This window comes from Cydia pomonella, chromosome 1, assembly GCF_033807575.1.
Source record: "Cydia pomonella isolate Wapato2018A chromosome 1, ilCydPomo1, whole genome shotgun sequence".
NCBI lineage: Eukaryota > Metazoa > Arthropoda > Insecta > Lepidoptera > Tortricidae > Cydia > Cydia pomonella.
Genome location: NC_084703.1, coordinates 2,588,814 through 2,615,634, shown reverse-complemented (window position 1 = coordinate 2,615,634; position 26,821 = coordinate 2,588,814). Strand labels below are relative to the sequence as shown.

General features: G+C 37.4%; 1 protein-coding gene across 2 annotated transcripts in view; it reads left to right on the top strand.

Moving 5' to 3' along the window:
* The first annotated feature begins 8,034 nt into the window (after positions 1–8,034).
* The window catches only part of LOC133515778 (SET and MYND domain-containing protein 4), a 31,458-nt gene continuing 12,671 nt past the window's right edge, over positions 8,035–26,821 (top strand). The window contains exons 1-10 of one of the 2 annotated variants that reach the window (XM_061848400.1): positions 8,035–8,223; positions 15,791–15,983; positions 16,785–16,965; positions 18,113–18,292; positions 19,000–19,152; positions 20,960–21,039; positions 22,234–22,355; positions 24,157–24,290; positions 24,878–25,131; positions 25,627–25,765. In XM_061848400.1, the coding sequence (XP_061704384.1) occupies positions 15,792–15,983; positions 16,785–16,965; positions 18,113–18,292; positions 19,000–19,152; positions 20,960–21,039; positions 22,234–22,355; positions 24,157–24,290; positions 24,878–25,131; positions 25,627–25,765 (1,435 nt within the window). In that variant the 5' untranslated portion in view covers positions 8,035–8,223; position 15,791. Of the gene's footprint in view, positions 8,224–15,790; positions 16,350–16,784; positions 16,966–18,112; positions 18,293–18,999; positions 19,153–20,959; positions 21,040–22,233; positions 22,356–24,156; positions 24,291–24,877; positions 25,132–25,626; positions 25,766–26,821 lie in introns of those variants that run through there. The other variant, XM_061848450.1, reaches the window with a different exon arrangement.

Here is a 26,821-nt window from a genome sequence, read left to right as displayed (position 1 = left end):
ACATTTAAGTGATAAAAATACGATAACACTTTATTTATAGCGTTTTAAATGAAGCTTAACCAAACGAGACTTGAAAGAACTATTATAAAGACCATTATTCGACGCGAGAAGGCGAAGTTATGAGCTACAAAAGGCGAAATTAGGGTGCGTAGTTTTGTCAACATTTATTATTACTGAACTACATCAATGATAGCGGGGGTTGAATATAAATAAATTATATACATTATTGTCATTGTCAGGAAATACTTTATTTTTTAGTTATGACGGTTATAACCTATAAAATCTACATTGCTGCTCTAGGTAATAAATGTATTAATAGGGTAATATTATTAATAGTATCCTCTTAAGATTAAATTGACTAATACGTTGAAGTGGTTCCATGGAAGACAGGCAGTCGGCTTATTCTCAAGTGTATTTGGTAGATAATAGTAGTTTATGCAACTGTAGCATAATGTTTTTTTATACTACTTCGGTGGCAAACAAGCATACGGCCCGCCTGATGGTAAGCAGTCTCCGTAGCCTATGTACGCCTGCAACTCCAGAGGAGTTACATGCGCGTTGCCGACCGTAAACCCGCCCCCCCTCGTTGAGCTCTGGCAACCTTACTCACCGACAGGAAAACAACACTATGAGTAGGGTCTAGTGTTATTTAGCTGCTGTTTTCTGTAAGGTGGAGGTACTTCCCCAGTTGGGCTCTGCTCTAGATCTGGAATGACATCCACTGGCTGTGCCCTACCACACAAAGCGAGATGAAATTCACAATGCCCATACCTCTCTTAAACTTATGATAAACATTACAAACCACTGAAAATAACTGAATTTACAAGCTTATATTTAACTTGCAATGTATGTATGTAGGTACATTACCGACCAATAATATATCACCTTTCTGTTTATTGTATGAACACGTATATAATAGTCCTCCTCATCGTTTTCGATGACGGCGACCCCAAATAAACACATTATGGACGTTGTCTAGCATGAGCCCTAATGTGGCTGGCCAGGCCGAACTTGCTCTTAAATACTCTATTGCACGCGTGACAATAAAGTTGGCCAGCTGCGTTGAACGTGTACACGTAGGAGGGCTTAGGTCTCTCTTCATCAAAACATTCGAAGATAACCGCCTCACTAGCCTAGACATAAAACGCCAGTTACGGAAAGACAGACCTAAGCCCTCCTACGCGATGACCACGTATAGAGTAAACAATATAGGTTATTTTGGAGATTGTATAATTTACAAGTAATCTTATACAAATATATGTTGAATATCGTAACGAAATACTGTGAATTACAATAGGGGACTCAGTTTCTTCTTCCTCGCATTGTCGCGTTATTTTGCCACGGCTCATGGGAAGCCTGGGGCCCGCTTGTCAACTAATCCCAAGATTTGGCGTAGGCACTAGTTTTTACGAAAGCGACTGCCATCTGACATTGGTAAATATCAAATGATATTTCGTACATAAGTTTCAAAAAACTCATTGGTACGAGCCGGGGTTTGAACCCGCGACCTCCGGATTGCAAGTCGCACGCTCTTACCGCTAGGCCACCATCGCTTTCTAATAGAAGACTCAGCATATAAAAAAAATCTCTTATAAAAAAATGATGTTGATTATTTGTAAAAAAAAACCTCTATCTAAAAACCATTACATGACACCGATTTTAGTCATCGCTCGTACAAAGGATTACTACTAGACTACCTAAAGTAGTGAGTTGGAAATAAATTACACATACAAAGGCACTGTACTTACCTACTGTACTGTTTTTTTAACGGAGTGGAAATGCATTCACGCACGGTGTGTGGGACTCGCCGCTCCTTTGCCCTCTTCTGGCAAGAAGGGGTGGGGGATTTGGCTCTAATAATTGGTTGGCTATAGGAACTGTGATAAAACAACGCAACCTAATTGTATTTGAAGTTTTTAGAATTGTCTCGATGAGTATTAATAGTTGCCTGTGGAAAAAAAGTACAGTCAGCGAGCAAAACTATTATCAAAAATGATTTTTTAAATATAGAACTTATTTCTGTTGTGCCAAACTCTATAAACACCTGTTTACCAGTTTGTCACTACAAACACACGATACTTTAACCACTTGACTGTAATATTGTAATACACATAGTTATTTACACATTCACCAGCTACCTTAATACACCCAATCACAGTAACAACAGCAAATGAGACTGGTAAACAGTTACAAACACATGTTATGACTGTAATCTTGTAATACACATAGTTATTTACACATTCACCAGCTACCTTAATACACCCAATCACAGTAACAACAGCAAATGACACTGGTAAACAGTTACAAACACACGATACTTTAATAATTTCACTGTAATATTGTAATACACAGTTCTTTACACATTCACCAGCTACCTTTATACACCCAACCACAGTAACAGCAGCAGATGACACTGGTAAACAGTTACATATACACGATACTTTAACCACTTGACTGGTAATATTGTAATACACATAGTTCTTTACACATTATTGCTATTATATAACTGCTCATCATTAAGTTTTGTTTTCAATATAAGTAGTGTGCTTAACGGCTCAAAAGCTCAACATGTACTTCGTCAGACCTCAACGAAAATGGGCCAAACTGAAAACCAGCGCTGGTCGCCACTCTAGCATATGCTGAGCTTGGCACCCACGGCCAACATGTCTTGCTTTTGAACACCTATTAGATTAATTAAAACAAGAAATATTACTTTGCTAATCCGCGAGAAAATAACGTGTTAGTCAATCAGTGCTAACCCGTTATACTTACTTGCGTATTTTTACATGCAATTAATGTTCCCACCCTCCCACCGCAAAAATAAATACGCAAATAAATATAACAACCCACCACCAAAAATACAAAACTCGACACGTGTTTCGCCTCTCTACGAGGCATCCTCAGGAGATGCTGGAGATGTTGACGGTCTGACACCCGACAACTGACTGAGCTGTCTAGAACGGTCGGCCATATTTATACCTTGACCAGGCCGACCGTTCTAGACAGCTCAGTCAGTTGTCGGGTGTCAGACCGTCAACATCTCCAGCATCTCCTGAGGATGCCTCGTAGAGAGGCGAAACACGTGTCGAGTTTTGTACTTTTGGTGGTGGGTTGTTATATTTATTTGCGTATTTATTTTTGCGGTGGGAGGGTGGGAACATTAATTGCATGTAAAAATACGCAAGTAAGTATAACGGGTTAGCACTGATTGACTAACACGTTATTTTCTCGCGGATTAGCAAAGTAATATTTCTTGTTTTAATTAGCATGGATTTCCGCAAAGTAACGCCTGATTCTATTAATTACCTATTAGATTAGACAATCTATTTTTCACGTCAGCAGCTCGAATACGGGTAATTTGCTGCTTAAAAACAGTGAGCAAAATCGCATTTAGCTCACCGAGTGAGACAAAATAACATTCAAGTGATCTTTAGATTCGAATGTCATTTCAACGTGCGGGGCCTAATACAAGTTCGAAATATTTGGATTCTATTGTTTTTATCCCTTTCACGTCATTAGCAAAAAAAAAGAGACAAAAAAGTGCATACTTACGTAATTCAACGGTATATTGACGGTTTATAATAAACCCCCGACCAGGTCAGACCGCATCGTTCCAAAACACCCTACGAGTCTTCATTCGTAATAATTAGTTAATGAAATAAAAGTTTAAAATTTAATAAAAACACCATATTTTACGTATTTTATTATACAATTTTATTATACATTGTTTTGAACAATGAACTTATACAAATTTACGCAATTGTTTCGCAGTACATAATTCTACTTAACTACTTTTAACGATCTCTACTATAGTTGACAAATAGTAGTATCCGCAATTCGGACCGGATCTTACAAATACAAATACAAATACAAATACTTACAAAGTTTTTTATTTACAAAAAAAGTTGTCGATTGAACTGTCAATTGATGTTCGTTAATTCATTATTTTCGTATTATTTTATTGAAATTTCTTTCGTTTTGTTTTATTGCGGTAATTAAAGTTAATTGTTAGAATACCTTCAGAAAACATGAGTGAAATAGTGATCCGTCCGTCTGGATTTCATTTTTTCAGGTTGTATTTTTGATGGCTGACTGACGTGAAAAATTTTGTGTACTACACGAGATCAAAGTTATTTACATCTCGTGCGCTTTTGAGTCCCTTACTACGCTCAAGATTCTAACTTAGATTCACTCGCTACGCTCGTGAATCTATTAAAGAATATTTCGCTTGCACGGGACTCAAAACAAGCACTCGAAGAAATATCAAATTTTGCTCTCTTGTTGTACAAATAACTATATCTATTGTACCATCAACGTATCATGTCTTGGCAATAAAGTGATTTGAAGATTTGAAGTTCTTTACTGACTTCTTGCATTCCGTTCTATTTTTAAACGACTTCAAGATTTTGATTCTTTATTTTGACTGATCATAATTGCATTTTTATTGGCAAGTATTGACGGGTGGGCGGCATGAGGATATGAAAATATGACGTTTACACTGTAAACTTTTACGTTTACACAGAACTTATCGTTATCGTATCTTATTCTTCGTATCGGGCCGTCAGTGTGTTAACCCTTTTACAGGCATAGCACGATTTATCGACCACATACGCACCAATATAATTTCAACCTTAGCCATCGGATTTAAGGTTCAAATTAGATTGCACTTTCGGAAAATGATACTTGTCTTAAAATGAATCACCAAAGCTGGATTAATGGGAATATATTTGTTTTTTTTTGGGAAAACCTTGTACATTGGTGGAGCCTGGAAAAGGGTTAAAATAGATGAACATATGAAACACACCTTATATCCTTTACGAGGGCGTTGCTCGCCGCCATCTTTAGCGCCCTTCGTTACTCCTCGCTTGACATTCACACTCGGTGGCCTCACCTGCAACACAATTGATAACACTGATGTAAACTTCCACGATTTTCACACACTATCAACAACAAACATTGCAAAAATCCATTGACATATATCTAAGGCCTTATGTTTAATAAGAATGGTGCTAGTTCAGTGGTGTCACTCACGATTTCAAGCCAATCGTGCAGTATTAAGATTGCTGGTGACCTTAAACAATCGTTCAACAATTGTGAACGAATTCAAAAATAGCTCCTTATCCAAGCAAATAGCAATTAAACCAAATGTTTAAAACACATCTAGGTAAACCACGAAGAACAAACGATAGCGTGTTCTATTCTACAGACAGAGACATCTTCCGGAGAATTGGTTAACTACCTGCAATAATTTACGGGCTGAATATCTATATATTTACTACAGTGACACACGCTAAACTCGCTCTTATTATCTCAGTGGTGCTCAGATAATTTTGGACACCCCACACGTTTAAGAGGCTGTCAACACCCAATGTCCTTGAAATTGATGTTACTTAAACAGTTTTTTAAGAAAGACTATTTGTTTTAGTCAAGTAAGAAAAATATATGTTCATATTAATTATATTTCAAAGACCGTGGTTGTACTCGATACATGATTGAACGAAATCGGCTCGATAGAAAATAATTGCAAAGATTGGTCTTAAAATCACAATTAAACAGTTCTATGTCTTTATTGTTTTGACTTATGGGTCTGCAATTAAAATCACAATTTCAAAACATTTATATCTAAACTGTGGTTGAGTAAAATATTACACTAATAATCCACTTTATTTATTTAAATATTTTTCTTATTATTCCTTTGCCCAGGCCCAGTAACATGCGACAGTGCTATCTCATTTACTCCGATACAAATAGACAGTGTGCGCGCTTTAGGTATTGACAGCCTCTTAACTACTTCTGGTGGAGATTGTACATATCATGCCATTATTGGACATTCAGGTTTTAATACAAGCACTTAGTTAACGGCACCAAGCATCGAACATTTAAGAGAAAATTTGGAGAGTTTTTGATATTTCACCGACACCTGTAAAATTTCTACCGCTTTACGCTTTGAAAGTTGAATTTCCAATCCGTCCTTTATGTTTTCTATGCATTTAATGAAAGCTACTCAATCAATGGTGGTGGTTTCAATATTATTAACCAATTAAAACTGTGTTTTTTTGCTCCAGTCACGGAATAACAAATACCAATTGAAAATTAAACTTAAGCAGCTCTTTGGCTCTTGTTTATGGTAAAATGTTGCCAGCGATTATAAACTGATGGTAAATACTTGTTTTACAGGATTTGTCTATACCCCGTTATATAGTTCCCCGTCGCATGGCAAGAAAGAACCCACGAGTCATCGGCCCAACTTACTATTAACACCTACCCGCCGATCTGAGAAACGCGCCGTGTGATGAAACATTTAAGCGCAAATTGAGAAACCTTTTGTTGGATAGGGAGCTCGCATGAACTATAGAAGGCAGCACAGGAGCAGTCAGATTTTTGGCGCGAGGCGTAAATGTGATGTTATTGTTCCAATGCAGCCCACAAGATGGCAGAACCTACTATGCACAAGAACACATGTGACGTGTAAATTTACATGTTTATTGTTCCGATTCAGGCCAAAAGATGGCAGACCCTCCAACGCGCACGGTCCCTATAACCCTCTGTACTCTGTAAATGAGTACATGGAATTGAATTTGTAACGACATATGTTATTTTATTATCTCCTTTATTTATTTATTTTCTTTATTATTAAATTGTGTGCATTTGTATTTTAAACATGACATATTGTTCTTTTTGTAATATTTTTATCTTTATTTGACATTCCCACGACAATTCCAAATTAATATTAAGTTAGTTTATCTTTCTTTGCACATGACGATCCTTATTGGGAGACACAATAAATTTATTATTTTTATTATTATTATTTATAATGTAATGTTTGACGATCATGATGAGAAGATAAACATACTTTTGATGAAAGTAGCAAATTTATAGTATAATTGACGTATTGATGACGACCGGTTTGGCCTAGTGGGTAGAGACCCTGCCTACGAAGCTGATGGTCCCGGATTCAAATCCTGGTAAGGGCATTTATTCGTGTGATGAGCATGGATATTTGTTCCTGAGTCATGGGTGTTTTCTATGTATTTAAGTATTTATAAATATTTATATATTATTTATAAATACTCGTTGTCTAAGTACCCTCAACATAAGCCTTATTGAGCTTACTGTGGGACTTAGTCAATTTGTGTAATAATGTCCTATAATATTTATTTATTTATTTATAATTTTCATCGTGAAATAAAGAAATCTAATCTACCATTCGATTACTGGTGCCTGTTTCATTATAGGGGTATTTACTATAGTTCTAAAATGTCGTAACATGCATATTTATTTAAGTAATATTTATAAACAGATGCGATTGTTGACCACCAGCACCACACACATGAAAAGTTAATTAATCGTTGTGAATGGATAATATTTCCGAGCATGGAACTATTTTCTGAATATCCTGCCCTACCCTTGTATTCCTTAATGAATGTTGTAGCCATGTAACACAGACTAATGAGGGTTAGTATGAACAATTCCGACAAACTTGCCATCTCATACCTTAGCATAATAAATCTACTAGAGTCGGACCAGGATAAGTCGGCAGTGATTTTGACAGCCAAGACAGTGAAAGTGTTATTTGAAATGTCAAACTTCTATTAAACTATGACATTTTAGAGGGAAGAAAAGCTTTGCGATCCTAGCGAAATAACGGTACTTTTTCTATAAAATTCCATTTCGGGAGAAAACGGTTTCCACGAACTAAGTAAATATTAACAAATAACTTTGATTTTGATGTCGATCGCTTCAGCTTAATATACACTAGGCTTATAGGTAGGTTTTGCTTTAAAACAAAAAAAACACTTGCACCGTCTGGACTATCAAAATCACTGCTAACTTAGCTTGGTCTGGCTCTCAACAGTTAATCAGCTACTCTCACAGGCTTCAATAAATTAACGAAAGCAGAAACATTACTATACAATTATTTCATATTCCATGTTACAATTCGGACTTAACACCATAGATTAGTATGTATAATATTACTGTTAACACTATTTTTGCAGCAACAAAATTCCGTTACCTACTTATTTCACAGTTTGTTCCAATTATTTGTACATGTAAATCAAAAATCATCTAAAATAATATCTTAAAAACGAAATAACCTGTTTAATTATCAAGTCTACACTAACGCCATCTACCGATAGAATGGTGTAACATATTGACAGATCTAAAACTGCTTCGAACCAGCAGTTTAATTATAGCTGCAGTGTGGGACCGGCGTTGAATCAGGTACATTACAGACAAATACTATCTAATTAATATTAACTAATACTGAAAATTATAATGTACCGTCGATCTAGTATGATTTCTTTTACTTTTATCTTTCATAATATGTGTGTGGTAGTTGAAAATCGTTTTTGCTGTAGAAAATCATTGGGGAAAAAATGATAAATATGGTTTAAGAAATCGGTCATATTATTTCGTTGTCTTGGTTTTTGTCTTTTTTTTATACTACGTCGGTGGCAAACAAGCATACGGCCTGCCTGATGGTAAGCAGTATCCGTAGCCTATGTACGCCTGCAACTCCAGAAAGCTACTCATCTTTCACTCAACAAAATGTGACAGAGTGGAGCTTTCGGGTTAAATATTTTTATTTACTCAAAAATAAATTTATATTTCACTTATATGAGAAACATTTTTCTATAAAATTTGATGAATAGGTACAGTCAGCATCAAAATTAGCGAATCAAATAACGTTTCATAAGTAACCACCATTCTGTAACAGCTTAACAAAAAGTGATGTCTTTAATATAGAACAACTAAGACTGTAAAAGATATACTTTTGAATGCGAATTTTAGAAATGTATCTATATTTGGAAAAGTTACCCGGAATATCAGATACTTTTGGCGCGTTGTTTCATCCGCTACTTTTGATGCTGACTGTACATAAAATTCATAATTATTATTCATACATTGCGTAGATAAAGTATTTAAGTTTTACAAATGTTTGGTTCAACAAAAATGCACTAACATAATACGATAAACGTAAACAATATATTACAGATTTATTTCTAAGTACTAAAGCATGCAGTATCACTAAAATTACATGGTCTGTAATTAAAGTAATTATCATAATCATGTAATTGCTGCGGAGGCGGCTGAAAACGCAAAGGTGGGGAAATACCGCGGTCTCGGTGCCGAATACAGTTTTGTTCCGTCGAGTCTTTAGATACCTTTCAAAGAGACTCAGGGACGCAACTGGGGTCCGGAGAGCTGGCAGTTACCTCGCTCAACGCAGCAGTCTGGCAGTTCAGCGGGGTAACGCAGCCAGCATCATCGGGACCTTGCCGCAGGGACCTTTTTAGGGTTCCGTAGCCAAATGGCAAAAAACGGAACCATTATAGATTCGTCATGTCCGTCTGTCTGTCCGATTATGTCACCGCCACTTTTTTCTGAAACAATAAGAGCTATACAGTTCAAAATTGGTAAGTAGATTTTATGAACCGCATTAGGATTTTTACACAAAAATAGAAAAAAAAACAATAAATTTTGGGGGTTCCCCATACTTAGAACTGAAACTCAAAAAATCTATTTTCATCAAACCCATACGTGTGGGGTATCTATGGATAGGTCTTTAAAAATGATATTAAGGTTTCTAATATCATTTTTTTCTAAACTGAATAGTTTGCGCGAGAGACACTTCCAAAGTGAAAAAATGTGTGTCCCCCCCCCCTGTAACTTCTAAAATAACAGCATGAAAAATCTAAAAAAATATATGATATACATTACCATGCAAACTTCCACCGAAAATTAGTTTGAACGAGATCTAGTAAGTAGTTTTTTTTAATACGTCATAAATGTACGGAACCCTTCATGGGCGAGTCCGACTCGCACTTGGCCGCTTTTTTAGATTTAGTTTAGTTTAGTGTAGTTTTATTTTTGTATAGTCTGTATTTAGATTAATTGTAATTTTAAGTTTTTATTTATTGTTTCTGACATTTTTTTGTACCTTATTTAAATAAAATTATCATAATGAAAAAATATAAGTTCGAGAGATCCAGAAATTACACATTAAAAATGAAAAATGAGGTAGACGTAGAATTTCAACGGGCTTTTTGTATAAGATGAAATTTATTTTTTTAATTTCTGATTTAGTATATAATCTACAGCTAGAAAGACATGCGATGGCAATCGAATTTTTTTAATTTATTTGATAGTAATACGAAATACAAGCCTGACAGAGTGGTCAGAAACAAGACATCGAAAAGAATTTTTACCCACACAACTAAACTTAAACCTTTCTTTTGACATAAGTACGCTTTCCCGAGATTACCAATGAGTAGGTTATAAGACCTAAAACTTTTTCTAACGAAACGAGATATTGAATAACTGTAATATCGACATAACTGTTATCGATACGTAGGTACAGTCACTATCAGATATATCGGAGCGGCCGAGGTGCTCAAAAATATCCGAACACGCACTCTAACTCCTTGACAATAGAAGCGTGTTCAGATAGTTGTGAACGCCTTGATCGCTCCGATATATCTGATGCCGACTATACCTCAACTCTATAGAGAATAATTAACATTGTGTAAGAAAGTAATCTACCGAGAAATAGTAAGGGGCTAATATTATATTAGTCATTATTCATAACTTTAGGGTACTTATTATATACAATAGCTTTATTTATTATTGTCAGGTACTAAAAATATTCTAGTAACATTTCGGTGGTTTATAGTTCCATGTCCGTCTGTACGTATATCACAATCATTTTACTCGGAAACTATTATACATATTTTAATAAAATTTAGTACTTAGGTGTATTTTGTAAGCCGATACTTAGTTTAGATTTTTTTTAAATATATGCAGGGGCGACACTAACATGTAACTAAAAGTGAACCAAGTGTATTACCAGTAAAATAAACATTGACGTAGTTATTTAAGATAGTTGTTAATTTTTGCTTGTCTAAGATGCGATTTTTGCCGGGTCCTTTTGCATCATATGTACACAACTTTTATTTAAAAAAAAACTAAAATTGACAAAGAGAAAAATAATTGCTAACAGCTTGTGTGCATAATTATAAGCTATAGGGAGCGTGCACAGGAGCCGTCAGATTTTTGGCGCGAGGCGTAAATGTGATGTTTACTGTTCCGATGTAGCCCACAAGATGGCAGAACCTACTATGCACAAGAAAACACTTGACGTGTAAATGTACATGTTTAAGGTTCCGATTCAGGCCACAAGATGGCAGACCCTCCAACGCGCACGGTCCCTATATCTATTGTTTATCGAGCCATGCTTCCTTACACAAGTCAATTAAATATGACACATATGAGATATGTTAATATGAGATATATGTGAGGGGTGGGAGGGTTGTTAGGGTCGGCAACGCGCATGTAACTCCTCTGGAGTTGCAGGCGTACATAGTCTACGGAGACTGCTTACCATCAGGCGGGCCGTATGCTTGTTTGCCACCGACGTAGTATAAAACAATATTGATTCCGTAATACGACTTATATTTCAAGTCATTTTACTCTTTAACTCTCAGTAAAAGTATCAAAATTCTTTTCGTTGTCTTATTTTCTGTCCTCAAAAAATGTGACGGAGTGGTGCTTTTGTATGAGATTAAAATTTAGTTTTTTTTTTCATTGTAATATATTATCTTCACTGAAAAAGACGTGCAATACGATTTTTTATTTATTTAATAGAAGACTCTTGCGTGACAGAGTGGTCAGAAAAAATACAACAAAAAAATGCTAACAACATTAAGTTAAGCGAATATATATAACTCTAAATGTACGTACGGAGTTTTAAACCGAATTCAAAATTAAATATTGTGGTAAACGCCCGTCCGTCATGCGTAATATGAATTAAAATATTTGAATAACGATATTACAAGAAATAAATTTCATCAGCATGTCCATTTTAATTAATTAGCTATGCGACAGCCATTTAACCGTGAAATTTCGATGAATTATGAGAGGCAAATTTTAGTTCAATAGTCGATTAATTATTTAATTTTGTGGTGTTACAATGCATGTATCAATTTGTCAATAATTAATTGTTTTATTTATGATCAAACACAAACGCATTATACAAATGTAATCTGCAGATGCAAGTGTCGCAAATATGCAATTTTGAAAAGTAATTATGTATTTGCGGCACTTGAGATTGAAATTTTGGATCCTTGGTCGTCAACACCAAAAAACTAGTAAAAGAAATTTCTATCATTTCTGTTGCTTATTATTATATATAACAACAAATATTCGTACTAAAAAGTGGCTGTGACATAATCGGACAGACAGACGGACATGACGAATCTATAAGGGTTCCGTTTTTTGCCATTTGGCTACGGAACCCTAAAAAGGACGGAATTCTCGGTAGGCGACTCCGACTAGCACTTGTACGGTTTTTTTTAATTGTTTTTCAACGTTGCGTCTAATACCTAGTGCTATTAATACCCGAGCTAGCGAAAAATTCCAGAACAGAACTACGAACGTTTGAGCGTTGCGAGGATTTCGAGGTACGAGGATAAAACACACTTTGATACCGAGTGAAACATAATATTTTTCACCATACCAATGCGAGGAAAAGCTGTAAAATATTACAAATCAAATTCAAGTGAACGCTTTTAAACATTCATTATTCAAAATCACCATTTTTAGTCAATTCCACGAGGCAACATGAGGAAACTACTTAAAATTTGCATCAACTAACTTGTATTATAATTCAATAGTATTCTTCTTCTTCCTCTTACCACGGCTCATGGGAACCTAGGGTGCGCTTGACAACTAATCCCAAGATTTGGCGTAGGCACTAGTTTTTACGAAAGCGACTGCCATCTGACCTTCCAACCCAAAGGGCCTACTAGGCCTTGTCGGGATTAGTCCGGTTTCCTCACGATGTTTTCCTTCACCAAAAAGCGACTGGTAAATATCAAATGATATTTCGTACATAAGTTCCGAAAAGCTCATTGGTACGAGCCGGGGTTTGAACTCGCGACCTCCGGATTGCAAGTCGTACGCTCTTACCCCTAGGCCACCAGCGCTTCAATATTCAATAGTATTATGGAATAATATTTACATCAATAAATTGCTCTAATAATTAACTTAAGATAATTATATGTAATACTTTCTGAACTGAACTTGCCACCCTTGTGAATAAAATGCGACTTTCTCATCAGTTTTTGAAGAATAAAGAGAGCCTTTACGACCAGCTGTGGCTGTGGTGAAAAGATTATTTACTTGCTTATCCGCACATTCTCAGTAAATAACGTAACATTTACTTTTTTCGATAAACCATCTACTTTTGGGTTATTTCTACTCAGAATCAAGAAGATTATCGATGTAAAAACCCAAAAAGAAGTATCACAATTTTTTTTCTGTTTGTGACGCCATTTCACATATATTTCGTATGGACCGTCATCAAACTGATATCCAAATTTTGTATGGAAAACTGGCGACAATAATCCTCGGGAATCTGAGTCGAAATATACCAAGAGTTATTAGTTTTTCGAGAAAAGTAAATGGTAAAAAAAATTTTAAGAGGGAATATTTGAGAAAAAATTTCCGATCCTAGCGAAATAACGGTATTTTTTTCAATGAAATTTAATTTCGGGAGAAAACGTTTTCCACTAACTAAATCTTAAACAAAACACTTTGATTTTGATGTCGATCGCTTCAGCATAATATATTCTAGGTTAATAACTATCGCTTTAAAAAAATGTTTTTCTTGTTTTGCAAATTTTGAAAAAAAAAGGAAAATTTATATAACTTCATTTTGTCAAGAACATAGAAGTGGAAAAACGTTTTCTCTTTCACTCTCAAACTCCCTAAATCTATCAATCAATATCCAATCCAATAACTATTTCTCACTATGCCATTGTTTCATTCTCATGTGGCTATCTATAAGTGACATGTAGGTAGATGCGATTGCTATACGTGACGTGTACATGCGATTTGTCTGGAGACGCGGAAGGGCTAGAAATAAACTCGTGCGCATTGGGAACATATAAAACTATATCAAATTGCATGATACATTCTGTTAGTCACAGTCGAAACATGTGTCTATTCTAATATATATGGATCGTATGGATATTGACTATTGGGAGCGTGCACGACTGTCACGCAACCTAGTGTCCGCAAGTCTAGGGGAAAACGTCAATTCACTACATCTTATGAAACTACTCCAAAACTAAAAACTACTGAACAGATTTTCATACGACTTTCATCTATCAATAGAGTGATTCTTGAGGAAGGCTTAAGTATATAACTTGTTAAGGTTTTGTGTAAATTGTTTGAAATATAACGTTGTTGTCGGAAAAAAACAAGCTGGCTAGGAGCTTTAATCGAAAACGCTGCCTAATCCGTTTGAGCTATAACAACACAATGTATGGTGGGGTTGTTTCTCATTCATAGATCTACAAAAAAGTCCGCGATGTTAAATGTCTATCTTTTAAGGATAACTTACTATATCCATTCTTAACTTCTAGAAAAAGCTCACGTAATATGTGGCATTTGCAAAGCTATTTACATGGATACATTATTAACAATTATCAAAATAAATACGTTAGTTATATTAAGCATTTCATACAGATTTAGAATTATTAGATTAGATTAGATAGATTAGAATATTTCAGGAGTAATCGTAAATCAAAGTTTCATTTCGAGCCATATAATTGTACGAAATGTTAAAGACCCTATCCGCAGTTAGTTCAAATTTTTACCACCTTATGCGCTGGGATCGCTTTACTTATCCCCACCATGCACTTCGCACGGTCCCACGGTGGTAAAAAAATATGTGCATTCCCGTTAGGGAGGTTTCGGGATTATACTGAGCAACTTTTACTATGGGACCAACCCCGAAATCGCAAAAAAAAATTCTGGCTGTTTCATACATTTTAGCTGATCCATTTTCTATGGGAGAGTAAAATTTTTTTCGCTATATCGGGGTTGGTCCCATAGTAAAAGTTGTTCAGTATAATCCCGGAACCTCCCTGGCAACGGGAATGCACATATTTTTTGGCCACTTTGTATATTTTACAACACGCCACAGCTTGTAAAGGCTCTCTTTATTCCTCAAAAACTGATGAAAAAGTTACATTTTGTCAACAAGAGTGGCAGTGTTTTTTTAATTTGAGTTTTTCCTCGTGTTAGGTGGTTGAAGAGAGTTTTAAATGATGATTATTTTAACGCCAAGAACACCTAAAGGCGTCGTTACTTGTCGTGCCCGCAGCGCCAAGGACAACTATAGGTGTTATGGCGGACGCTGTCAAAGTAACCTTCACCCTTTTGAGTAAGGTTTACATTAGCTCCCTTGCGCCCGGGAGCTTGGCGTTTAAGTGATGTTTGTGTTTATGGCATAAAGCGTTAAAAGCGTTAAAAAACGTTCATTTGAATTGTTTCACATGTAGTTTTTTCCTCGTGTTAGTGTTGTTAAAAAAAGTAGTGTCTCATTCGGTAGCAAAGTTTGTTTAACCCCCCCCCCCCCCCCCACGTGCCTTGAAATCCTCACACTTATACGTTTTCGAGTCTTTTAAGTCCCAAGTCAAGTCGTTGTTGAGTATTTTATAAGCTCAACAAATAAAAGACTCGGCGTCGAATACAGACTCTATGAATATTTATAGCTTTTATTTAAATTTACAGTAAAATAAACGGCGTTATTGTATGATTGGCGTACCCAGCTTATGAATTTCAATGTAATCACAATACGGTTTAAATTTTTTGTAAAATGAATTGAGAGCTCTCTAAAAAGGACTAAGGGAGGAGATAACAAATGTAACAACAAAAAGATCAAGTTCCTAACCATACTAGCAGAGTTCGCTTGGTCCGACAATGTATTCTCATATTGCAGAATGTCGCGTTGCCCTCAACCAGACGCCGCATACGCCGCGGCATGCTCAGCCCAAACCCTCTGCAGCGCGGCCCGCGGGTTCCTGCGTGCTTTGCTGCCAGAACTAGCCGCCATACCGACGCCCGAGTGGCTACGTGCGCTTGAACCTTTATCTGACGCGGGGAGGCTGCAAGCGTGCAGGGACCATAATGAGGTACGCATGTTTGAGGTGTGAGGCATTTAGACATAGAACATAGACATAGACATAGAAATTTTTTATTCAACATCACATGAAATGGCTGAGTTAACAGACAGTAACATTTAATACAAACAAGCCTTAAATTTAGAAATTTTTGAGGTATGTAACAACTAACCATTACAAAAACATTGTTCAATTCAGTCACTTATGAATATCAAAAGTATGAAATCAGCATGAGCTCAAACACTATGCAGCGCTGTGGTTTCCTCAGTGCTTTTCTACCAGAATGTACCACCCGCCATACCGACGCCGGAGTGGCTACGTGCGCTTGAACCATTATCTGACGCGGGGAGGCTGCAAGTGTGCAGGGACCATAATGAGGTGCGCATTTGAGGTATGAGGCGTTTATATTACATCTGATTTTCATTTCACAGACAGTCAACTCGCCTTAAGTCCAAATCAAAGAGAGAAAGTATTAACGGGAATATGTAGAGGATACTTTCTCCTTTTCGGGTCGAAAGAGCTCGTAATTGTCAGTAGAAATAACATGATCATTCCCAATTTTTAAAACAAATAGAAAAGTGTATGGATAGCGATGTGGCCTAGTGGTTTGGGCATCTTAACCCACCTTTTCAACCGCATTAGCTTGTTGGGCCTCACGGGTTCAATAACCAATGGAGACGGAGTATCATTCCCCTATCTTCAAAGGTAATTGATCGATGCAGGACGGTGGAGACCACCGCAGTAGAAAGGCCATGTCCCACACTGTCCTACATATTGTAAATGAAATGCCCCTGATCTCCAAAATTGTTTCAGTTAATGGAAGCTCTTCAAGAAGTGATATCTCGCGTTGCCCCCGTCTACCGCGGCAAAGATGCGCGGTTGTCAAGAGAACGGAGGAGAGCTGCGGAACTGGAACTGAAGGAAGATGACGAAGATGCTATAGAGAGGGCACTGGCCTTAGCTAGTGAAGCTGTATTAAAAGCACCCACTACTGGTAAGTTTTACAAAGGTCTTTAACAGACAATAGGTAAACATGCTTAAGGACATTGAAGTAAATCGTACATATCACTTCAATATAGCGTGATAAGCTCAACGAGGGGGGTGGGGTTAGGGTCGGCAACGCGCATGTAACTCCTCTGGAGTTGCAGGTGTACATAGGCTACGGAGACTGCTTACCATCAGGCAGGCCGTGTGCTTGTTTGCCACCGACGTAGTATTAAAAAAAAAAAAAAAGACGCTCGGTTTTCAAGAGAAAGAATATGAGCTACAGTGTTAATACATATACATTTTATAAAATTACAACTAAAAAATCAGCTACCGATATGTTTAAGTGATGATGGTGGAAAACTTTTGATATGATTTTTTATTTACATTTACTGAACAAAAAAAAGTATACCTTAAAATAATCATCATGTGCGTTTAACTGACAAGATGTTTAACACTTTATGTATGGAAGGTAGAGGCAAGGAACAGAATCTCCATATACCAAGAAGTGTCAGACAAAAAACCATAAACAGGTGGTGCTACAATACCAAGAATACTTGAGAAAAAAATCTAATCATAGACAGCGCACTTCACTCCGCCAATAACGCCAAGGTTCTTAGCTACTCTAGCGCTACTCTGGAGAGATTTGGAACTATTATTTATAGCTGACAGCTGGACACTTTTGCAACAGTTCTGCCTAAGGAGATTCTGTTCCTTGCCTCTCCCTTCCATAACTTTCTGTCATGTCAACAATTGTTTGTCTTAAATTAACGTGTCATGTGATTTATCAACGTGAAGTGGCCAGAGGGCCTACCGCGAACCACGTTCGACGTATTGCCTCTCTGTCGCACTTTTAAATTCGTACGTAAGTGTGATAGGGAGGCAACACGTCGAACGTGGTTCGCGGTAGGCCCTCAGTTATGTGTTTGGTAAAAGAGGTTCTAGAATCTGTTCAATGAGGTCTTATGTACGCAAATTTCTTTAAAAAAAACCTATAATGTTTCATACTCAAATATGCTCCAGAAGTCTAGTACCCGCTCTAAAAATATTGGTAGCTAATTTGTTAGCTTGGTGTAAATCTGTATCACGAGATCAGAAATAGGATTCTGCTTTTATTTCAGAAGCATTTATAATTTACAAAATTCTTATGATTCCAGATGACGACGAAGAAGCAACCCTAGCCCTGGCTCTCTGGACCCGTAGCGCCGTCCTGCTCGCGCGCCCTCGCCGGAAAGGGACAGCTGCCGCACTCGCAGATCTGAGGCTGGCATTGCGCTCGCGCCTGCCCGCTAAGATGCGCGCGCATTATTATTGGAGGACCGGACACTGCTACAGAGGTACCATACTAGTCAGAAGGGCCTACCACGAACCACGTTCGACGTATTGCCTCCCTGTCACACTTACGTACGAATTGACAAGTGCGACAGGGAGGCCACACGTCGAACATGATTCGCGGTAGGCCCTCTGTATTTGCCATCGCATTTATTTCTTCCCATATCCTTTGGGACCTTTGGGAAGTATATGTGGGGCCGAAGCCAACAGCACAGAGGCCATTTAAGACAAGTTTGATGTTATGTAATACATCAGCTAGAATTCATTCACGGGTACAAAACAAATAGATACCCGTAAATCGGTCCCAGCTGGTGTAGGGGTAGGGGGGCTGGTAAATACAGTGGGGTTGCTGGTTATGGTGTTGAAGTTTGGTTGGTCAAAATATTGGGCTATTGCTAAGAGGTCCGGACACCTGCTGCTGGTTGTTAACAGCCACTGTGCCCACTCGCATCTTATACATCTTTCACTTCCACCGCTGGAGCATATAGCTCTACTGACTCCTCTCTGGACGGCCAATGAAGGCAAGCCAGAGTTGAGAGTCCTGCGGGTCCCCTTGGAGTCCACTCCGACCGACGAAGACATGTCGGTGACGGAAACCCTGACCGACTCTCGGGAGCACTCGGGTCCGTGGGGTCGTTACTCTACAGATAAGAATAATAATAAATTCAAATGTTTTGTTTAAAACACAATAAAAAGGAAAAAAAAATTACAGATTGCGGTGAACCCACTCGCGCGAAGGTGTCCTACGAGTTGGCGCTGCGTTTGCTCCGGGCCGATGACAACTCGTCTAGGGAGCGGCTCCAGAAGGACCTGGATTCGTTGGATTTTAGCCAGCAGGCGGCTGAACCCGCTGAGAGAGTGCCAGGTTATGATTTGAACACAGATCTAGGTGGCCTAAAATACATTAAAATATGGAATAAATTACACTAATTTAACTAAACCAAAACGTATTATCGTCAAAATATTTACAAATAGTAAAAAAATTTGAACGTATTCTTGAGCCACCTTGTACAAAATGCATCATATAAGACAACTGGTGGTCAACACATATATCTCCTGTATTCGTTTAGTATGGAAGCGTTGTTGCTGATTTCTGTTGAGTCCAAGCTTACGACTTTTCGTCGATATAATAAAATATAATCTAGAGAAATATTCAGGTTTAAGAATATTTTCATAAGTTTTATGAGCTGTAGTATAAAATACAAATACATAGTATTTAGATTTTTTCCTTGTATTGTAAGACGATATTACTTGCCAAATTTCGTAATAGGGTTGTTTCCATCTACAAATCTTAGGGCAGAATTGTATCCCAATAAATTCTTTTGGATTATAAGAACATGTTAAACTACTTTTAGGGGACTTGTAATGACCATGTTTTTGTAAATATTGAATTTAAAATATCTTTTGGCACACGTCACGTGACGAAACTCGAAACGCCATTGAAGATTCTGATGACGTCACAACTCTCGGATTGACACTGTTGACGGTTAGGCGATAAACAACAAATGACAAATGTCAGTTGACAGTTCGTATCTTCTACGTGTGTATGTAGTTATGTGGCAAACCGTAAACTGTGACGTCACACAATTTTCAAAGAGCGTTTTGGGCGCGAAAGCATCTGTCAAAATATATTTAGTTAATTTAACATATTTAAAGCCGTTTTTAGTATAAAAGTTGAATTTTAGGGCTACTTTTAGTTAATATAGAACGTAATACAAGCATTTCAAAAAATTGGAAACAACCCTATTCTAGGACATCAGGAAGTACTTTATACATTTTGATTCCCTTGAGAGTGTCGAAATATACGTTTCCTCCATTATGCTCGGAAATGTTCACCTTATTGTAGCAAAAATAGAACGGGAAGTTTTATTACTGTATTGTTTTTTACCTTTTAAAAATATGTAGGTAACTCCTTAGAAAAACCAATGCAAACAAAGGTCAGCAGTAATTTCAAGCTATAGGATAGAGTGAGATAGGAAGATAAACTAACTTACATGTCTCGTTCTTACAAAACCGTCGTGTATGATCGTGCGAATACTGGTTAATAAAATCAAAGTCTAAATAACTTAAACCTTATATTTTTCTAAGCATCTCAGTAGGGCTAAGATGGTCGGCTCTTTATCATTTGTCACCATGCCTGTCACGTTCTAACAAGTATGTCATCGCGAAAGTGACGGGCATAGTGAAAAGTGATAAAAATGGAACCATTCTGCCACCGCAGGCGTGCACATACAACTTAAATATATTACACAATTAAATTGAATGAACGAATATTGAATGGTACTGAATGGCAGTTTGCGTTGTGCCTTTAACTTTTAAAAGAAAATTAAAGAATGAAATTGTTTTTGATGTGAAGCTTCGATTCTAGTCATGCTTGATTCTTAAATGATGATTGTCTTACCTCATTTCTTCGCATGTTTGGAGAAAAGCACTATATATGCCTTGGCAGAAATAGCAATTCGTGGATTAGTCTTCTTTGTCTGACTCCGCTTTGCGTCGTCAGACAAAATGGAAACTTATCGACGAATTGCCATTTCCCGGCCTCTGCAATAATGTGCTATATTTGCGACATATACGGGATTCGGACCAAGGACCATCGGCTTCATAGGCAGGCTCACTAACCACTAGGCCAGACCGGTCGTCAAAATAAACGCAGATTTTTGCATTTTCAGAAATCAGTCTTGTGGGTGGCTGCAAACCAAATATGCCAGCCCTATCGAAACATATCAATATTGTCGAGGAAGAAGGAAAGGTACCATTAATCAAGTTATACATGGATATATAGAGGATTACTATAACTAGCTTAAATCTCAAATAGGCCTTTGTGGCATTATACCAAGGATGCTGGCGGAATTTCCTCGTTGTATCGCAATGGTGATACGTTGTCCGAGGAAGCCGCCTCCTCGGTTACCAGTTACGTCAACCAGACGCTTCACGATTTCTGCAAAAAACTTGTGCGAGCTGGGACCCCATGGAACTAGAGTTATACATTATATTCTTTATATATAACTGGGGAACCGGCGATGCTAAATGTGTTACTCGAGCGTCGTAGGAAGAAAAAAAAGTTTTCTTTTCCGGCGTAGAGGAAAGCTATTACAGATTTTTTTTAAATTTCGAGGGGGTTGTTGGTTACAAAATCGTTAAGTAGATTGTGTATTTAGTCATTTTGGTTCAAGTTAGTGCTATAATTTTTCTATAACTAAATCCGACAATTATTGGACGCTTTATTTATACATTGGTACCGTCAGATTAAGAAAATGCTTACAAATAGTTGTCAGATTTAGTAACAAACCAATTATAGCATTAATTTGGACTCAAATGACCAAATCCACAAACTGCTTAACGATTTTTTGAGCCAACCAACTAAAAGCCAACCAGCTAAAAGTGGTTAAGGTAGACTCGAGGGTGTAGCATGATATCACTCAGATCTTAATCTGACACGCTCGAATAACTACATACATCTTCATGAGCTCTCCAACCACTATATTCAACGCTGGTTTTGTATTTAACCTAGAGTAGATATAGGTCTACAAAGACTAATATCACCACCTTTATTGCCCACTGCTGAGTATAGGCCTCTTCTAGTACGCCACTCGTCCCATTTCTGAGCTAATCTCATCCAGAAGTGACCCGCAATCTTCCGAATATCGTCCTCCCAACGAGCCAACGGATGCCAGGCTTTCCTTTCATTCAAAAGCAACCACCATATCCTTAACATTTTGGTCCACTCTGCCTGCTATATAATCAACTAATATACAATCCAATTCAATAAATATAATGATATTTGTTTGAACTTTTCCAATCCTTGGTTACATTTTTCTCAAAGTATATGACTGCGGTCAGCCTCAACTACGTCAAACTTTTCATACATTTAGTATGATTTGATGGAGTTTAGACGCAAGCTCAAACCTGGAGAATAACCTTGTACTGTTACTATTTTTAACAGGGTCGATTTGCAGCAGCAAGAGCGCCATTACACCCAGGCGACATCGTGCTAGCCGAGACACCGTACGCGGCTTGCTTGCTGCCTGATCATCTCGGAACACACTGTCTGCTCTGCTTCACCAGGTAAAGTTAATATAAATTCAATCTGTACCAGTCTTTCTTACTAAAATGAAGTGTCAGTTAATTTGGACGACCGGTTTGGCCTAGTGGGTAGTGACCCTGCCTACGAAGCTGATGGTCCCGGGTTCAAATCCTGGTAAGGGCATTTATTCGTGTGATGAGCATGGATATTTGTTCCTGAGTCATGGGTGTTTTCTATGTATTTAAGTATTTATAAATATTTATATATTATATATATCGTTGTCTAAGTACCCTCAACACAAGCCTTATTGAGCTTACTGTGGGACTTAGTCAATTTGTGTAATACTGTCCTATAATATTTATTTATTATTTATTTATTTATTCTCGAGTTTTTAAAAAATCCTCATCTTTAGAATGTCATTCAGGTTAGACTTTCTCCTAAATTAATAGCTTTGATACTTATTAATTAGAATAAAATGAAGTAATTTCTAGAGAAGTCTTAAATTTCCTTGCATCATAATTAACGAAAGGGCCGGTACAGACGGACTGCAACTCGACTGCAACTTGTATGGGAACTGCATGCCGGCTGGACTCCAACTGCAACGTCGACGTGCAGTTCCCATACAAGTTGCAGTCGAGTTGCAGTCCGTCTGTACCGGCCCTAAGGCTGTGTTGCCATTTTGGTGTAGATCATTCCTGCATACGACCTTCCTACCCACCTGATAATCAAAGGACATTCTTGAATTGCCAAAGTTGTTTCTCATTTATCGACTTCCGATAAACGATATTAATACAATAACGTTTCATCGTTAAAAACGGTTCCTGACCGAAAACGGATAATTTTATAAAGTATACTTATTTTTACCCACGACGGACCGGAGACGGTATATGCGTTTGGGGTGAGAGGATGTTAATGCAAACCAATGTTGCCATTTTTCTCAAAAACTACTAGTCCGATTTTGATGCGGTGATACTTCTTTTTATAGCATTAGGAATTAGGTTAACAATGTAGCAGTAGTTGTCAACATTTTATATTTGGTATAACTACTGTACTGTTAATAAATAAAATAAATAAATATTATGGACATTATTACACAAATTACTAAGTTTCATACTAAGCTCAATAAAGCTTGTTTTGTTGGTACTTAGACAATGATATATATATATTATTATATAAATACTTAAATACACAGGAAAAATCCATGATTCAGGAACAAAATTTGCTATGCTCACACTAATGAATGCCCTTACCAGCTTCATAGGCAGGGCAGACAAGTCACCTACTACTACATGACTGATGAAATACAGTGGGATCAAGTGTGATTGTAAATAATGTATTATTTATTGTTATGTTAATAATGATGAAATTGATAATTCAATGTACATATACCGTATTTTTTGACATTTAGACTTTATTCTAGAAAGTTTCTAGACTAGTATTTTTATACAATTTTGGTGTTTACGATCCTTTTGTGAAATTCTTATTATTAAGTTTGCCATATCTATAATAATTCAATGTTTTTTTTGAGAACAATAGTAACTGCATCAATAAATTGCTCTGATATTTAGATTAAGATGATATTTGTAAAATTTGACGATTTAAAAGTGCTTGTTGCTAGGCCTATTTGAATAAAGAATATAATGACTTGACTACTATTTTATGGACTGTCCGTCAAATACTTTTTGCTGAGAGGAACAGAGAAAAGTATTGATGTGTCCTTAGCAGTAAGTTTCCGATGAAGAGGAAGATGTAATAACCGCTTTATGATAGCGAATCCTTCGGAAACGGGACTCTTTGCTTAAAATTCGCGACTGGACTGTGTGATATGGTTTATGTTTGCAGGTTATCCCTCTGTTCGGAAGAGGCACCAGTATGGTGCCCGCGCTGCGCAGGCGTGGCGTTCTGCTCGTTAAGCTGCCGGGAGAAAGGCATGGTGTACCATCAGTATGAGTGTTCCTTTCAGGATTTGTTTATTGGTGAGTTTCTTCTAGACTAATGACTCCTAAAGATACTAGAAAGTTCTAGCACAAAAATGACGGAGGACTGTACACAGCAATTTTTGTAGCTACTTTCGATTTTGGCTTGAGGCGGGCTCTTGGAAACATAAACCTAAGATATAGGAATATCGTCTTTAAACGTGTGCGTGTGTAAAGGTTCAATGTATGGAGAGACTTTAGAATTAAACTTTTTTTAACATTTACTTGTATTTATAAATTTAAACTAAAATTCTAACATTCAAGAAGGATTTAAATCTTCTTGGACAGAGGTGTAAGGTTAAAGCAGGTGTATCTTTATTTGATGTTTATACGCGTATTGTAAAAAGCCTACTTGAAATATAAACTATCGTTATCTTTATTTTAACGATGATAGTTGTATGACAGCAGATAGAGAGGAGAGAAAACCAATGTCGACACACACAGGAGACGTCTTTTTACTGTAAAGGCCTTTTTACATGCTTACACTAATATTTATTTCGGTGTATTACGTATAGCAACTGCCATCTGACTTCCCAGTTCAGAAGAGAAACATGTCTTTTTTCAACATGTGAATCAATTTGTTTTAGGTTCAGGAATGTCAATCCTCAGTCACATAGCCCTCCGTATGGTCACGCAGCTTGGTCTCTCGGGCACACTTGACGTCTATACACGTCACGTCTCCGGCGACGTGCCTTTGGCTCACGACGACATAGACGGAAAGAAATCCAAGATGAAGTCGCGAAAGGAACGGCTGAACAGGAGTAAGAAGAGTTTGAAGATGATGGAGGAAGAGAAGGAGAAATGTGAACATGAGGAGAATTTGGATTTGAAGACAGCACAGGTAAATTATTGAATAACATTAAATATTTAAAAGAAGGCCGTGACACAATGATAAAATACAGACGGCTACCGTTTTTGAGCTCACCAGTTGACGCCATTGTAGATAGTGGCCCAGAAAAACAGTCTAAACTTTTTTTTTTCCTGTTTAAATTTGCATATATATTGGTTGGTACTCTTTTAAAACAACTAGCATTTATTGAACTACATCTAATGTTTACAATGAATAATCAAAAAAAGAAAAAATATTTACCACCTTATGAATAAGGAGTGAAAATTCACGATAAAAAAGCTTGTAACCCTCAAAAATTTTGAAAGACCTCCGTCTACACTAGCGCCTAGCGGCGAAATTAAACGCGTTAGCCCTCATTGTTTACTTTTACTATCCAGAAAAATCATCAAAATGTTGAAGCACTTTTATTGCCCTTTAATGAACTCCCGTTGAGAAGATTCGATCCCGATGAAATGATTAAGACACATTATAAACATTTTTCCGTAGATATACTCTCTTTGCACACACGCCGAGCAGCGCACTGGAGAGGACTACGTGAAGAGAATGGTCGTTGCCGTATTTCTGACGGAATGCCTGGTGAAAAGCGGGTTCTTCAACTCAGTGTCTGCTGACGAGTTGGAAAATGGTAAGTGTTTAAGGTAGCTACTTAAATTCTCATGTTCATCTATTTACATCTACAAATGTGCCATCGAAAACTATTGACAATTATAAGAGCTTCTTATCAGTCTTCCTAAATAATAAATCTAAAAATCTAACCAGTCAGGTACAGTCTAGGGAATAGTATTAATATACCGGTGTGGCTGCGAAACGTGGAGAGTGACTAAAGGCCTAACTAATAAACTTCAGGTCTTCGTCAACAAGTCCCTCAGGTAGATCCTTCGCGTTTTCTGGCCAAAAACCATTCGAAATGAAGACCTATGGAGTATATGCCGGCAAACACCCATTGACGAAGAAATTGCGACACGGAAATGGAGATGGATAGGACATACTATTCGAAGAGGGGAAACTTTCGCGTGGAAACCGCCGGACGGAAGCCGTGGCTCCGGGCGTCCTGTACACTCTTGGCAATGGTCCGTCCTAAGAGCTACGAGCGGTCGGGTTGAGCTGGAGCGAGGCCAGAGGACGAGCTGAAAATAGGAAGGCGTGGCGCGAGCTTGTGAAGGCCCTTTGCACCTCTGGGGTACTTTAGGACAACAACAACATACCGGTGTGGGCTATGAGGCAGTTCTTTTAGATCTCGTAAAATACCTGACAGTTGACCTGGACAGCTCCCTGAAGAACTGGCCGGAGGAAACACCAAATCGGGAATCGTGGAAATCAAGGGCAAGAGGCTTTTGCCCAGCAGTGGGACTCACAAACAGCCTATTAAAAAAATACCTGCACAATTTAGGGCCACTAATCTTATTACGAACGACCGACAACCAAAGCTAATCTTTTTATATGTGTACTCGTAGGGCTAAGATGGTCGACTCTTTATCATTTGTCACCATTCCTGTCACGTTCTAACAAGTATGTATGCGCAAAAGTGACGGGCATAGTGACAAGTGATAAAAATGGAACCATACTGCCACCGCTGCACAGTTTACATTCGATAAAGGAGAATCTGAAATAAAGGTGGATTATCAAAGAAAACTTTTTAGCCACACTAAATTTACTGCCTTCTTTCGACACATGATTAAAA